This window comes from Cariama cristata, unplaced genomic scaffold (assembly GCF_000690535.1).
Source record: "Cariama cristata isolate BGI_N322 unplaced genomic scaffold, ASM69053v1 scaffold43955, whole genome shotgun sequence".
Classification (NCBI taxonomy): Eukaryota; Metazoa; Chordata; class Aves; order Cariamiformes; family Cariamidae; genus Cariama; species Cariama cristata.
In genome coordinates, this window is record NW_009620011.1 from 1 (window position 1) to 14,423 (window position 14,423).

The 14,423-nt window shown below is 53.5% G+C and overlaps 1 protein-coding gene across 1 annotated transcript; it reads right to left on the minus strand.

Moving 5' to 3' along the window:
* Positions 1 to 2,981: 2,981 nt before the first annotated feature.
* On the minus strand, positions 2,982 to 14,417 carry FBXW5 (F-box and WD repeat domain containing 5; the record flags this gene model as incomplete). Its single annotated transcript, XM_009701454.1, has 8 exons — positions 2,982 to 3,532; positions 4,024 to 4,236; positions 4,837 to 4,984; positions 7,789 to 8,269; positions 9,607 to 9,755; positions 10,636 to 10,810; positions 11,458 to 11,615; positions 14,243 to 14,417. Coding segments are annotated over 8 exons (1,746 nt in total), but the record flags the coding sequence as incomplete, so codon positions are not given.
* Positions 14,418 to 14,423: the final 6 nt, after the last annotated feature.

Consider the following 14,423-nt stretch of genomic DNA (forward strand, 5'->3'; position numbering starts at 1 on the left):
TCCTTTTGGGGTGTGGGTGCTGGTCCTCCTGCCCCAGCAGGTGCCTAAAAGGTGAGCGGGGAAGTCTGTGCTGTGAGCAATGGTCAGGATGAGCCCTTCCAGGCTTCAGAGGGGACACCGGGGTGGTGCTGGAGAGGGGTACGGCACTGCAGGTGAGCCCCTATGACAGAAGTTTCACTTGCTGTGGTGTTTCCCTTCCCTCACTGTATGGCTGAGGAGAGGTAGATTGGTGCTGACAGCGCTGTCTGGGCCTTTTTCTGTTTGGTGGGGTTTTTTATCAGTCAATCAGCTCTGGAGCTTACAGAGGTAATTGTAGTACGTGTTTCTTGCAGGAGCCCATGCTGTACCTTCCTGGGCACGACTCTGCCAGCCTGGCTGGCACATGGACACTTGGCACAAGCCACTGCTGGGTTTTTTGTGCTTTTTTTTTTTTTTTCTTTTTCCTTCCTTCTCTTTTCACCACAGCTATCAGCACACACCCATCTCAGCCTGGCACTGTGAAGTAAGGGTTTGTCGTTTGTTTTTTTTTTTTTTCCCTGGAGGATGTAGTATGGTCAAAAAAAACCCAACCCAAAACCAAAAACCAACCACTAATAAAAGCTGTTTGAAAAGCATCGTTGGTCTGTAATCCATGGGATGCTGGAGCTCCAGCACTGCACTGGGGTGGAAGAGGAGCAGGGGCAGCAGGAGCTTCACACATAATGGAGGGGCCACAGGGCTGGTGGGGGCAGACACAGCGGTGCTGGGCCTGATTTACCAGTAACAGCAGAGGGGAGGTGCAGCCCAACTGGCAAGGCAAAGCCACCACGTGATACTGGTGTTCCTGGGCCCTGGATAATAAAGCAGCTGCTGAGCTTGTCTGGGACAGGTGACAGTTTTTTTTTTTCCCTTGGCTGTTGGTAGGAGCCAAGTGCCTGTGCTGCTTCCACCCTCTCTGCAGGAGAGCCTGGCCTCCCCCTCCAGAGCTGTAACACCAGCCCAGGGACTAAATTCATGCTGAGTCTGTAGAAAAGAAAAGGGGGGCGGAGCTCATCCCCTCCAGGGAGCAGCCAGCCCCACTTCACACAGGTGCAGCTGCTGCACAATGCCCCAAGAAAATGGCAAAAAGCTGTAACAGGACATCAGCGTTGCAGCTATTGATGCTGCTGCAGCACAGAAATTGCTGCCAGCCCCAGTGCTTGCTCCCTGTGTACCTGGTCAGTGCTTGGAAAAAACAGAAACCAAGGAGGGAAGAGAGAGAAGCCGAGATGTTCCAGCCTTGGCAGGGAAGCACCTTCCCAAGGCTGCCACGAACTGCTGCTCCCCTTCCCCAGGGGAAAGAAGATATAGAGCGACTCCTTGCTTGCCTCTCCACTTGTTTCACAGCTTTCTGCCTGCACTCCATGGCCCAGGGCAGGTAACTACAAGTTGGTCAGCTACTTGTGCAGTGGCACAGCAGCACTTCCAGCCTCAGTTCTGCTTCAGTAGAAGAACAGGACTCAGAAAAACGACCTTGCATTGCAGAGATGCTTTAGCAGAGTATTTATTCAATGCCATAGTGAAGAGCAAAACTCGGTACAAACATAAACCCTCAGTGCCTTGCTCACTACTACACCGAGCCAAGGGAGAAGAGATTTCACAATCTTAGGGGAAGGAGCGAGGAAGCGAGAGGCTGTTCCTTTGCTGTGTGACTGGACAGAGCTGGATGAAGATCCTATGTGCACACACACGAAGGACTCCTTTGTTTCTGGAAGTCCTACGATGACAGAAAACCTGAGTACAGGAGGTTTGGATAAAGCCATGGGCACCTGCTGGGGCACAGCAAAACAAGAGTACAGACCCTCCTGCCAAGGGCTGCAGGAGCTGTTAAAGCCATCAGTGTGTATCAAGACGGTATCTGCTCCCTAAGTCTTATTTGCAACCCAAGGCTGTGAGTGGCACAGACAACTCTGCCGGGGGCTCCCAGGGGAGTCCCAAATGCCTCCCCCAGCCCCTGGCTGGGACACGGCTCCTTTCCGGACACAGCCCAGAGCCCAGCTCCCAGGAGCAACTGCAGCTCCTCGGGTCACCGCCAGCCCCAGCCATCCAGGCCAAGTCAAGAGGAGGAGCTTAATTTTAGACTCTCACCTTTGGGTACGTGCTGCAGGGAGAAAAACTTCAGGGACAGATACAGAGTAAACACCACTGAGTTCGGAATCGCTTCAAGTGAGGCAGCTCCACCCTCAGAGGGGTCCCCAGGAGAAGCTGATCCCCAAACCCACCGCAAGCCAGCCCAGGTGGAAGGAAGCTTATTCAACTGTCACTTCAGGCAGAGGAGGGCTGCGGTCCCTCAGTCACCTGGGGGTGAATACCTGCAGCCACCCATGGGTGCCCACACCTATTCACAGAGAACATACCAAGAGAACCTAAAGTGCCATGACTTAAGTAGCATGGGAGGGAGGTGACCAAGAGACCCACCAGCCATCCTTCCGCCTGCACCCTTGGGACAGGACAGCAGATCCCCTAGAATAAATACGTCTCCAATGCCATACCTTATTTAAGCACTACTTTGCGGAGGAAGAGAGGCAAAGCCAGCACCTTGTTACCACCAGCCCTCCCCACTCTCAAGTTTAAAAACTTGCAATATCAACACGTAGTTGCTAACAGAAGGCATCGACAAGGCACTGGCTGCATCCCCGGGGGCCACATGACACCAGCCAAGCCCCCCCCAAGCCCTGCCTTCCCCCACTGCCCTCCAGTCCCTGCTGCCCTGTGGGGCCAAGACACCTGTGTAGGAGGAGGTGGCACTCAACATTACACGCAGCAGCCAGACGAGTTGCCTGGGGAGGTTTGGGACAAACAAATATTAATAAAACTACTGTATTAAAAGAGTCCTGCAGTAAGGCAGCACAGCACTGTACCACAGCTTCTGCCAAGTGTTCTGCAGCCAGTAGCTCTCAGCAAGGTCAGCCACGTTCCAGGCTCACACAGTACAAACGCTGGAGACATGCTTCAGTCTGTTCTCAGAGACCAAAGCTCACTCAGAGAGAGCTGTGACCAAGTAGCAGCATTTGTGAGAAGCTGTGAGGAGCCTACCCTGCAGTCACCAGCTCGGGCTGCTGCCTGTCAGGCCCAGGAACGGGCCCTCGGCTCTGACGTTCTGTCTTTGAGGCAGATGCTCTGAGAAGGAAGCAATTCCCGCTACCTGACTCAGCGGATGGGATTCGTGTGCCCAGAGCTCGTCTCTGTTACGCAGGGCTCAAAGCTCTGCAAGCTCCAGAGGAGGTGGCTGCAGTGAGGAAGCTGCAGGAGCAGGTGTACCTGAGATCAGCTTTTCTGATTCAGGAGCCAGGAGAAGAGCAGTTTCCTAGGCCTGGGCTTTCTGGCCTGCTGGATGCGCACCACACGAGGGGAACGCCACACCTTGATGGTGGCATCGTCGCTGGCTGTCAGGAGCAGCTCCTGTTCCACTGGGCTGAACGCCACCGAGTTCACCACGTTGTCGTGCTGTAGTTTGGCCAGGCAGATGTTATAGTGCCGGTCCCAGATGTAGCCGTGGCGATCCTCTGCCCCACTGCAGTGGACAAGACACTGGTAAGGACGTCACCCCCGCAGCCTTGGTAACCTGCTGCTCCCAACTCCCTTTCTTCCACGCAGATGGAGCCAGAGGGTTCCCCAGCCTCCATCTGCAGCCCCCTTGCCCGTGAATTTCAACCTGAGCAGGCCAGCTGCCTCTGGGATCCAGAGGCTGTCTGAAGAGCCCCTTCAACACACCCCATGGCACCCACCAAGAAGGGCCTTTGCCACCCACTGCCAAACATGCCACAGCCGAAAACTTCCCCCTTTCCTCACTGATTTTACAATAGGACCAAGGCGGACAGCCTTTATCAGCACCCTCCAGTTCAGTCCCTCTGCTCTTTACAAACCTCCCGTTTCCTGCTCTGCTCACAACACACTGGTTTCCAGCACACAGACCAGCCCTGCGTGCACAAGCCATCCCGCAGTGACAGCCAAGACCCTCTGGGACGCGATGTCAGGATTCTGCTCACCCCCATTGCCTCCCACCTTGCTACGAAGTCCCTGCTGACGTCCAAGAAGATGAAGAAGCACTCCTCATTGGGCGTGTAGGCCCGATGTGCGCGAAGGGCTCTTTTCACCTCCTTCATCGTCTTCAGGTCAAACACGTGGAGATCAATCTCCTCAGCGATGGGAGGTGGCTGCATTGGGTCGGAGATGACACAGTCCCGAGGCCAGGCACGGCTGTTCACGTACAGGTACCTTGGGGAGAGGAGCGGAGGGGTTACACCCTGCACCTCGCCGCATGTGATGAAGCTCACAGAACCCCAGCTGTAAACACAGCACAGTCAGGCAGAGCAGGGACCAAGCAGTTTCTCTGCTCCTTAACAAGCTCAGCTCACTAAAATCCAGGCTGAAAGCTGGGAACACATTGCTGAAACACTTCTTGCCATGTCTGGAAAGGCTACACGATTGGGAAGGTGGGCCCTAGGGGCTAGGTCAAGCCTCTTTAATCCCATTAAAACCAACTTTTAAGGATGGTGGTGTACTGATCTGCATCAGGAACAAGACACACTGGTGTGGGCAGCTCCTTTGCTCCTACAACGCTCCTTGCTCGATGCCATCCTGAACCAGGCTCGGCAGCGCAGAGGGAGGAAAAAAAAACTGCGGAGATGCTCAGGCGGTAACACATGCCATCAGCACTAGGACATAAATGAGATGCGAACAAGCAGAGCGGCCTGTGCAGGCACCCTGCTCTACCCACTACAGTCATTTCTTCTCTTTAGCCCAAAAAGCCCCCAGGCAGCTGCTGCCCACCCCCTGCAGTGTCTGAAGCCAGCACTGCCACCCCGCCATGCTCACCTGTGGTCAGGGGAGAGGCCCATGCCGATGATGTGCCCATGGATGTCAATGACGTGATCCAGTGAGTCAAAGAACTCATCTGAACGCCTCTCCTCCCCAAGCACTGGCCCAGCAGTTGTCATCTGATGGGGCAGGATCCTTTTAATCCCTTGGGGACAGAAAGCAGAATCAGGTGGTTCTGCAGGTTGCTGCCAGCAGACAGCAGGGTTGGTAGAAGTCCCCAGGCTTCAAGAAGGGGCTTCCCTTAGTGCTGCTAAGAAAGAAGAACTGGTTTGCTTACAGCCGAGGATGGGACAAGGCTGCTGTCCCTGCCAGACTCCTTCAAGCTGTCTCAAGTGGTGCTTTTGGCCGGGATGATGCCCATAAGTGATGCGCTAGCACATTCAACCCCAGACAGGCAGATGCCAGCTGCTAACCCGGCTGGTACAGCCACACCTTGCTACAAGCCCAGCCCACAGCATGCTCTGAAGCACAAGGAAGCTGCGCCGGCCTGCGAGATACTCTGGTGGCAGAAAGGTTGTTCTCCTAAACGAATCTCCTGCAACATCCAGCCTGGAGGAGGCCCAAGCTGATGCACTGGCTGGGGCAGGGTTTTCCCCTGACACTGTCAAGCACAGGCCATCCCCAGAAAGCTCCAAGAACAGGGGTTTAAACCCAACCTGAGCTCAAGTGCTTTATAGCTTTCGAACTTCTTGACTAAAGGAGACACATGCTACAGGTCAAGCCCTGTTGCCTTCCAGCTCTCAGACAGGGGTCCCAAACACAAAGCATCCACAACAGCTTCCTGGAGGACCCCTATGAGCCTCAGCAGCTCTTGGGCACACATGGGCTGAGAATTAACCTCAGCTGGTCCAAGAGGAGCTGGAAGATGGCCCAGCCCATCGTCCCTCTGAGGGAACCGCTGCCAAACACCTTTGATTTTAGCCCTCTCCCACAGGCCAACAACGCAGGGGCAACACCACACAGCACCTCAAGTCCGAGGCCCTTCACAACATCACTGCATTTGAACCTGGGCAGCCCAGGACCTTCACAACAGAACCTTCATTCTTCCACCCAACTGGTATTGCTCACCAGCATCTTCATCCTCATTTCCACAGTTCCAAACTCAGATACATGGCCTCCACATGCATAAGCCAACGGAACGGACGGCTTTGCCCATGACTCAAGCCTGCCACCAGCACAAGGGAGACAGGAGCTCAAAGGAAATTCCTGCAGGAGAAGTGCTTGCGAGCCACAGATCGGGCACGATAGAACCGATGCCCAACAGCCAGGAGTGTGGCTCCCACTGGCAGCCTGGCGAGACAAGCACAACAGCAAGCTCTTTCAAGCACCAGTTCCTTAGGGGCAGACAGTAGATGCACAAAGGCCAGTTCAACACACAAATCAATGGGCAAACATAACATTTTACAGTGACTCATGGCTGGGAGAGGAGCTGAGCCAGGCTTTGTCCCTCTGAACAGCCCGTCTGTGCCGTGGGCACTGGCCACTGGCCAGGGAGTCACTGGAGTTCAAAGGCACCAAAACCCACAGCCCTGGGAGGCCGCAGTGGAAGTTGGGAGAATTCAAAGGCAGGCACCACACTTTGCCTTCACGCGTTGCAGGTCCCAGCCTGTGAGGCAGCATTTGCTTGGCCCAGCGGATCAAGATGCAGCACTGCTTACAGTATTGAGTCAGGACAGACCACCCACCCCAGATCCAGAGGCAGGCCAAGGTCCACCACATCTGTCTGCAGATCTGGCCATGGACAGGAGTATGGAGGAGAGCTCTACTTAGGTTTTGGTGCACAATACCCAAGTGACTCTTCTCCAAATTGCCTACAGCTTTGGAATCGGCCTTTCCCTGCCTTACTGGGCTGTACTGGTACAGGACCAACGAACAGGAAGGTGAGAAGAGGCTGCAGCAGGAAAACAAGGCTGTAATTGTGCAAGCAGCGAAAGGAACTGAAATTGTCTGGCTTTATAGAAGAGTCTTCTTGCCTGGAAGCAGCTCTCCTTCCCTCCCCCTGTTTCTACTGATCTGTCTGGTCCTTTCCACTAAAATTCTCTGCTGGCTTTAGGGGCTTTTGGAGAAGCAGCCAGACTACCTGCTTCTGCTCATCGGTGCACCGATTTCCTATAAATTCAGACTCTGCTAGTCCCACTGCCTCAAGAACAGAGCCCCAGATGAGCAAAGGAAGTCCTAACCCAGAAAATGGTCACCAGCAGTGCCATTGCCTGGCTTGTGCTGCAACTATGGTCCCTTGTACCCACTGAGCAAGAAGGTTCAGTGCCAGTAAGCTGCCTGGCATCAGCTTGCCATGGAAAGACCCACTGGAACAGCTGATAACTCACTGTGAAGCCTCTTTGGTACCAAAACAGGGGTGGCCCAAGTGTCTTGCTGAGGCTGAAAGGCCATGTCATGCAGGGTGATCACCCACCAGGTAGCGGGGGAGGCAGGCAAGGCAGAGGCAGGGCTCCGTCTCCCAGAGCTGAGGGGCACTGGCAAGCAACTCGCATGTGAACTCCAAGCTGCACAAACTAGTCTTGCCCTGATGCCCTCTCCACCCTCACAAAACAGGACTGAGACCCTTCCACATGCTGCTATCAGGGCGATCACTGCCCTTCCCATCCACATGCTGGTGCGCGACTCATGGCTGATGTCCTTAAGTCAGGAATTCTTTCTTGATCTTCTGCTCAGCCCTTGCCACGACTTTCTTGTCTGGCCACGAGTCAAGCCTGGTAGCAACAAAACAAACTCAGGCAAGTGCTTGGAGGCTGGAACCCCCTTCAGTGACTGGGGGCATCTCAAAAGCCTCCCGTATCGAGAATCCAGCAGCCTGAGGAAAACTGCAACTCACTCACTACAAACAGGCAGAAAATAAAACAGGGCTTTTCCAGATTTAAGTTCCGAGCATAGCTGCAGCCCACACCCCCAGGGAGGCTGGCATGCCCTGGGCTCAGACCACAGCCTTACCTATCTGATGCGGGGAGTAGGTGAGGCATCCTGTGGTGAAGATTAAGTATTTTGTCTTGCTGTTGCTGTCTGTGGAGAGCAGGTTCAGCTCAGGCGGTTTAGTTCTGTTGCGTACAAACAGCTCAGCCACCTTCGTCTCTAATTCTGTCTCGGTCATGGCAGGCCTCACACGGCCCTCCATGATATCATCAAAGAACTGCTGCAGCCCATCCTCTGCTGTCACACCCCCGTCATCCGGCAATTCCTGTACTGCTGGCTCCGGAGTCTGCTTGGGCTTGGCCTCCTCTTCATCGCTGTCACTGCCAAGATCAAAGACTGGGCAGGTGGAGGAAGCAGCTAGTTGCTCCTCATAGTCCAGGAGCAGGTCTGGGGAATCATACCGGCTGCAGTCAGCCACCATCACGGTCCGGATAGTGCTGGCATTCAGGTTCTGGATTTTGAACAGTCTCTTTACTACATTCACATTCTCGGACTCTATTCCCTGGAAGCAGAAAGGAGAAGTAAGCAGGAACCACCTCACTGGAGGGTCACTCCTTCAGCTCAAACTAAAAGCTGTCTGCCCAGACCTTGAGCCTGCACAGCAGACATCAGCCAGACACCAATCTCTCTTTGCACTAATATATAGAGCACAGGCCATAAGAACTGGCCCAAGAGGCCAGCGAGCTTTGTTGCGCTCCTTCCTATCTTGGAAGTGGGCACAGTGAGACAAAAAACTCCTGCAAGCAGACGACAGTGGAGCTGGGAACACAGAGGCCAGGCAGCTTTGCTGTCACCCCCCGCCTGAGGCCATTAGCTCTTGCTGCTCGGTGCTTTACAAGAATTTCAAGAGCAGGCCTCTGTGATAAACATAGGTGTAGCGTGAAGTGCCAGCCCTCTGGCCTACAAGCCGCAGAGGCAGAAGATCTCCGTGCTCCTGGAGTTGCTTGTACCCCTCAGCAGGACCAGCCCAGTTATCTGCTCCCAGACACGAGCAGCAAGTCTCTTCCTGCCTAACTGCTCTGGCAGTCTGCAGCCGCACTTCAACAGAGTGAGCAAGGTCCTTCCTTGCCTCCTGGAGATGGAAGAGTTAACGCTGTAGTGTCAGTGCAGCACAGAGGTGTGGTTATGGGAAGGATCTCTGCTACCAGAGGATTTCACCCGGGGCTAGCATCAATTGTTCATGTTAAAAAACACAAAACACCAGGATGTGCAGCTGTGACACCGATACAGAGGCAAAACATGGAAGAGGAACACATCTGAGCAGCACAAGTGCCAGAGACCGAACAAGCAGCAAACAAGCAGTCTGAGGCCAGCACACACTGATCTCCAGGTCTCAGCACAGCATAAGAGACAACACCTGGCCCACAGAAATGTCAGCAGGGACAGGCAGGGCTGAGCTCAGCCTCTCAGCTGCCTACAACTCTCAGGAACAATGCACTGAGCTGCCAAGTGGGAGAATGGCCATTGCTCAGATACATGCCAGACCACAGCTGTCCCAGGCCCAACTTCATACTCCCAAGGACCTCAGCAACTCTGCCGCAGTTCAACCACTGTTCTGTTAAGTAACGCAAGCTGTAGGGCACTGCAGTAAAGTCCTCATCCCAACAAATGGGGCAAGAGTTAATGGAATCTGAGGGTAGAGTTAGAATATTGTACTGGGTACCACAATATCAAGCATGGAGAAACCTCACGCGGGGATTGCCTCAAGCTCAAGATCCTGAGGGCAAGTCGGAGGAGACAAACAGGAAGGACAGGAGGATTTGGCCATTCTTCCCTGCTCACACCTCCTCCACAGGGGGAAGCTGCACTGCCTGTGGAGCAGGAACAAAGGCACCTCACCTGGAAAGCATTGTTCAGCCACAGCACAGAACACGAGGTTATACGTCCAATCCGATGCAAATTGCCAGATATCAAGTTGGTTTCATTCAACCAGCAGCCAAACACATCATAGGGTTTATTCCTCACCCTGGAAAGCAGCGTGAAGTTCTCTGGAAGGGAGGGAAACATAAGCGTGAGGCAATGGTTCCCAGCAAGGGCTCTGAAGAAACCATGGCAGAAGACATGGGAAGTGGATTCAAATCTCTGCAGGAGAGGTACTGATGCAGCACCTCCACCCCAAGCTGAGCGGACACTGCCCAACCACCATGCAGTTCCAGACACAACTATGGAGATTTATTTCTCTCTCCTATAGAGATGTGTGGGGAGAGCACCGACAAGGGAAACCAAAATACAAGGGCCAGAGCCAGATCAGACAGCAATCTAGCCTCACGGCCTTTTTTCAAGTGTGGCCCAAAGCAGACACTCCAAGGACTAGAACAAGCCAAACACGTACAGAACTTCTTGACTCCCGCCCTTGGGGCCTGGGGCCTTTCTGAACAAGACAGCTGTGTATTTAGCAGCACTTCTTGATTTCTGGGACAGTGGGGCTGTAGCACAGAGACAGTGAGAGAGAACGCAGTTGGGTTTCACAGAACTGCAGGAGAAGAGGTGAAGCAGGCCTGGATGACTGCGCCTCAGAAAGCCACACGAGACCTCAGGGTGGGACCAGCACCACTTGAACCAGAAACAGTGGCTTCAAGACAACAGGTAATGTGGATAACTTGTGTCTTGCCCAGACTCTCTTAGAATTCAAGTGAGACTAAATATACACCACACTGCCTTTATGCAATGACATGGTGACTTGAGCAGAGTTAAGGCTATCCGGAAGGTTTACCCTATGAAACTGCAACTAGGACCCCTTTGCACAGATGGTGGAAGGCAGGACAAGCAGAGGTCAAGGCCACTGCACACTTGAAGAGGAAGGGAACCCCAGCACCCACCATTTCACATCTCCCATGAAGCCCGACTGAAGGCAAGGGCAGTACTTACCCATGCTGATTACAGCAATCTCTCCTGACGAGGAGTTGTGAGGCCCAACAAAGACACCTGACACCAGGAGGAGGGAGTCATCGGAGTTGAACTGGGAGAACTGTGTGTAGCTCCAGTTGTATGGTCTCATGTTGGAGCTGTGCTGCAGGGAGATATCCAACTCATTGCTCCAGATCTACAGACAGATGAACAAACAGTCAGGAAGCTGTTGCAAAGCCTGAGAGCAGTTCCACTTTATCTGTTCTGCCAGCACTCACTAGAACAAGAAAAAAAATAATACCAAAGAACCTATTTAACTGCCTCCCAGTCCCGATTTCCCTCTCAATTCCCCTGACAGAAAATGGCCAACAGCTTTGGACAGCTGCTAAATGCAAGACTGTTTCTCCATCAGCCAGTGAAGAAGGTGTTCAGGCAGTGAATGGTACTGTCACAGCTGGATTTTTCAGCATGTTCAGAGAGACTTCTCCCAGGACAACCACTCATGCAAGACAACTTCTGCAGTGGATTGTTACTTCCACAGTCTTTATTAGACCCACAGCCCAACAGGACTGATTTGCACCTAGACAGCAACCACAGCCAGGCAGGCACCTTTGCCATCTTCACATGGGCTGGAGCCGGAATCCACAGCCCTCAAGGCTACATTTGCAAGAGCCATTAGTTCTGTGGCTTTTAGAACAACTCAGCACCTGCAGTAACCGGCCTAAGTCCATGGAAACCTGGTTAAACCTCTCCTCTGCAGAGTTCCTAAAGGCTGCTCTTGAAGCTAAGCCCCACTAAATCAAAGCTGGAAGGGTTGTGCAGGGGATGATGCTGCCACTTTACCTTGACGGTACAGTCTTTGGAGCACGATGCGAACAAACAGCCAGAGTGGGAGAAGCTGAGGTGCAAAACCTGGTCATTGTGCTCCTTCAGGGCCTGCACTTCCACACAAGGGATGGTGTCGTAGAGCCTCTGGAACTCATCATACCAGGAGACGGCAGCTGTAACACACAAGCAGGGCCATGAGACAGGAAAGTAAATGGAGGGAAGCGATAAACCTGAGCTAAACGTGGCAGCCGCAGAAATCAGTCTTTAATAAAGCACAGTCTTGACTCCTGCTAGCAATGCCAGGAGCTCTGCTGGGGCCATCAGCCCTACGGCTTCAGCTGAGTTAGCAGAGCTCAACATTTTTCTCAGTAGCTTCCCCACTCCCACACAAACAAACAAAAAAATCTTTTCTTCCAGTAAACACACAACTCTGCACTGTACCACTACCTTCTAAACCAGGACAGTCACTGCAAGAAACATCCAAGGCATAGCTGTTAGCTATCTAACGAAAACCTTGCTCAGGACAAAACAGCCATCAGGACTGCAGATGTGCTCCAGCACAATGCAAACAAATCTATCATGTGATGAGAGGGAAGCTGCTCCTCAGGGTACCAGGCTTCACTCTGGTTATCTTTATCTTTTCTAACACAGAATTAAGAAGGTTCCAGAAAGAATATGAGACAAGGAAAAACTGTCCCCATAAGATAAGAGACTACAGAAAACAAGAGAGAAGAACTGGAGCCGGACGCAACATGCCAAGACAGAAGAGGAGCCCTACACTAGAAGAGCCTGGAGCACACTCGCAGAAGTCACAGTGACGGCCAATAAAGAGACAAATAAAGAGGAGTTTTAATGAAGTGCCTGGTAAGTCAGCCTACAGACTTCTTGCAGCAGCAAATCCCGAGGAAGCAAAGAGGATTAGACATGTATATGGATAAGGGCCAACTTCCCTAGTTACACTGAACAGGACTGAAGGTTTTTTTGGAATTCACTGCAGTCCAGGAGGCACCTGCTCCTGCAGGCAGGGAGCAGCTTGCTGCCAGAACATCCCACCATTCCTCACTAGACAAGGTGCTTCATACACCTCTGAAGCTCTTGGTCCTGGCCTGTCTGCCTGGGAAGCAGTCTGGATGGATCCCATTAAGTGAAGCAACCCCAACATTTCCTCTTATAAGACCCACTGGATACCGTTCCCCAAACCATGGAGCTGCCCAGGGCAGACAGGGGATTGCCCCAAACTCCTGCTTCAACCCCTTCCTGGGCCTGCCAGCCAGCCCCTGCCCCCGCTGCCTTACAGCTCCAGAACCGCAGCCCGGGAGGTGCCCGAGTACATCACTGAGTTACATTGAATGCTCAGTCCCAATTAGTGCTAAAGAACAGGGCTGGCAGCTTACTAATTGCAGGAGGCTGGAAGTGAACGAGCCTGGTCAAAGAGCCTCAGATAAAGACAATGTGCTCAACCCCATGGAGCTCCAGGGTCTACGCAAGTGAAATCATGCGGCCTGAGTCATCGCATCCACATCTCCTCTCTTCTCGGAGCCCTTCTGCACTGGTGTTCCCCACTGCAGGGAGATGAGCTCCCGCTGCTTGATCCTTGGTGTTTCTTCCCATCCTTCTGTGGCAACTGCAACTCAAGATCAAGAAGCCAATTCCCTCTTCCGTGGCCACCGCTGGGAGCACTGTGCACATTATCGGGAAGGACGATGGAGCACAGCCCTCCCAGACCTCTGCAGCACACTGGGAACAAGCTTTTCGGCCTCCAAGAAAGACCCACCTTGGCAGCAAGAGCTCCTGTCAGCAAGTCCTCAAATCCTGTCTCAGCTGGTGCAACAGCATTGGTTTACCCTTCCAAACCACACCAAACTGCTTCCAGCACCTGATACTCAGCAGGGAACAGACCTGTGACCACCTGACTGCCACCACCAAGACTGCCACCAGCGCTACGCACAGAAGGGCCTGCCAGGCTATGTTGATGTTGACTGCTAATGGGTCATTTTTCTACTGTTAGGGGAGGCTAAGATCAACTCCAACCTATCCTCATGAAGTGGGTCAAATACTGCCTTACATTTGCCCGCTGTACAATCAAACAGCTGCACACCCACCTCCCTCTTCAGACAGCAGGCACACACGTTCTCCCTCCCCAGCCAGGCTCCAGCTGCTGCCTATGTCTTACGGAAATAGTCTGATCAGGTAATGTGTACTTGCAGCTCTTCCTAGTCCAGATGAGAAAGGGACAGAGCCTGAAGCAGAGCCTTGCTGTGAGGTTCTGATCAGGAAAAGCCAGCAGTGATTATCATAGAATCCAACTGGGCTGTAATGTAGCAGCACGCAGTGACTCACTGCATCTCCTTGGGATCTCCCTCAGCAGCACGTAGACAAGCTGCACAGTAGCTACCAGAGAGCACCTGCCTAGAGAGACCTCAGAAGCCACCATTCTGTGAAAGAAAGGGAAAGTTGAAGCACTTTCAACCATTTTACACCCCTTTCTGAAGGGGTTCACATGCACATCTGCACCCAAGCCTGTAGACTGCTAACATGGTACAGTTTAGTGGCTCCATCACCCTTGTCAGCAGAGGACAGTGAGCTGAGCAGTAGAGGGTGAGAGGATTTTCCTTTCTGGCCTCACGGCAGGGAGGTTTTGAGTGCCATCACCTGGGGAACTGCCTCCCAGGGCCGCCGGAGGCTCCGGGGCTGAGCAGCCCCCTGGCCCGGCTCAACCGCCCTGCCTGCTCGGCAGGTTCAGGAAGGCAACCAGCTCTGCGGGCAGCCCTACCAGCCCCTTCCCCTCCCGCCAGCGCACCTGGGTGCCGGGGAACCTCCCGGGAGATGCGGTAGTAGCGGTAGAAGAGCTCCTTCCAGAGGAACTCGTCGCGGGCCACGGCGTGCCACTGCTGGCACACCAGCCCCACCGAGAGCACGTCTACGTGGTCCAGGTAGAGGAAGATCTCGTAGAGAACGCTGTCGGGGAGGAGGGGGCCGCC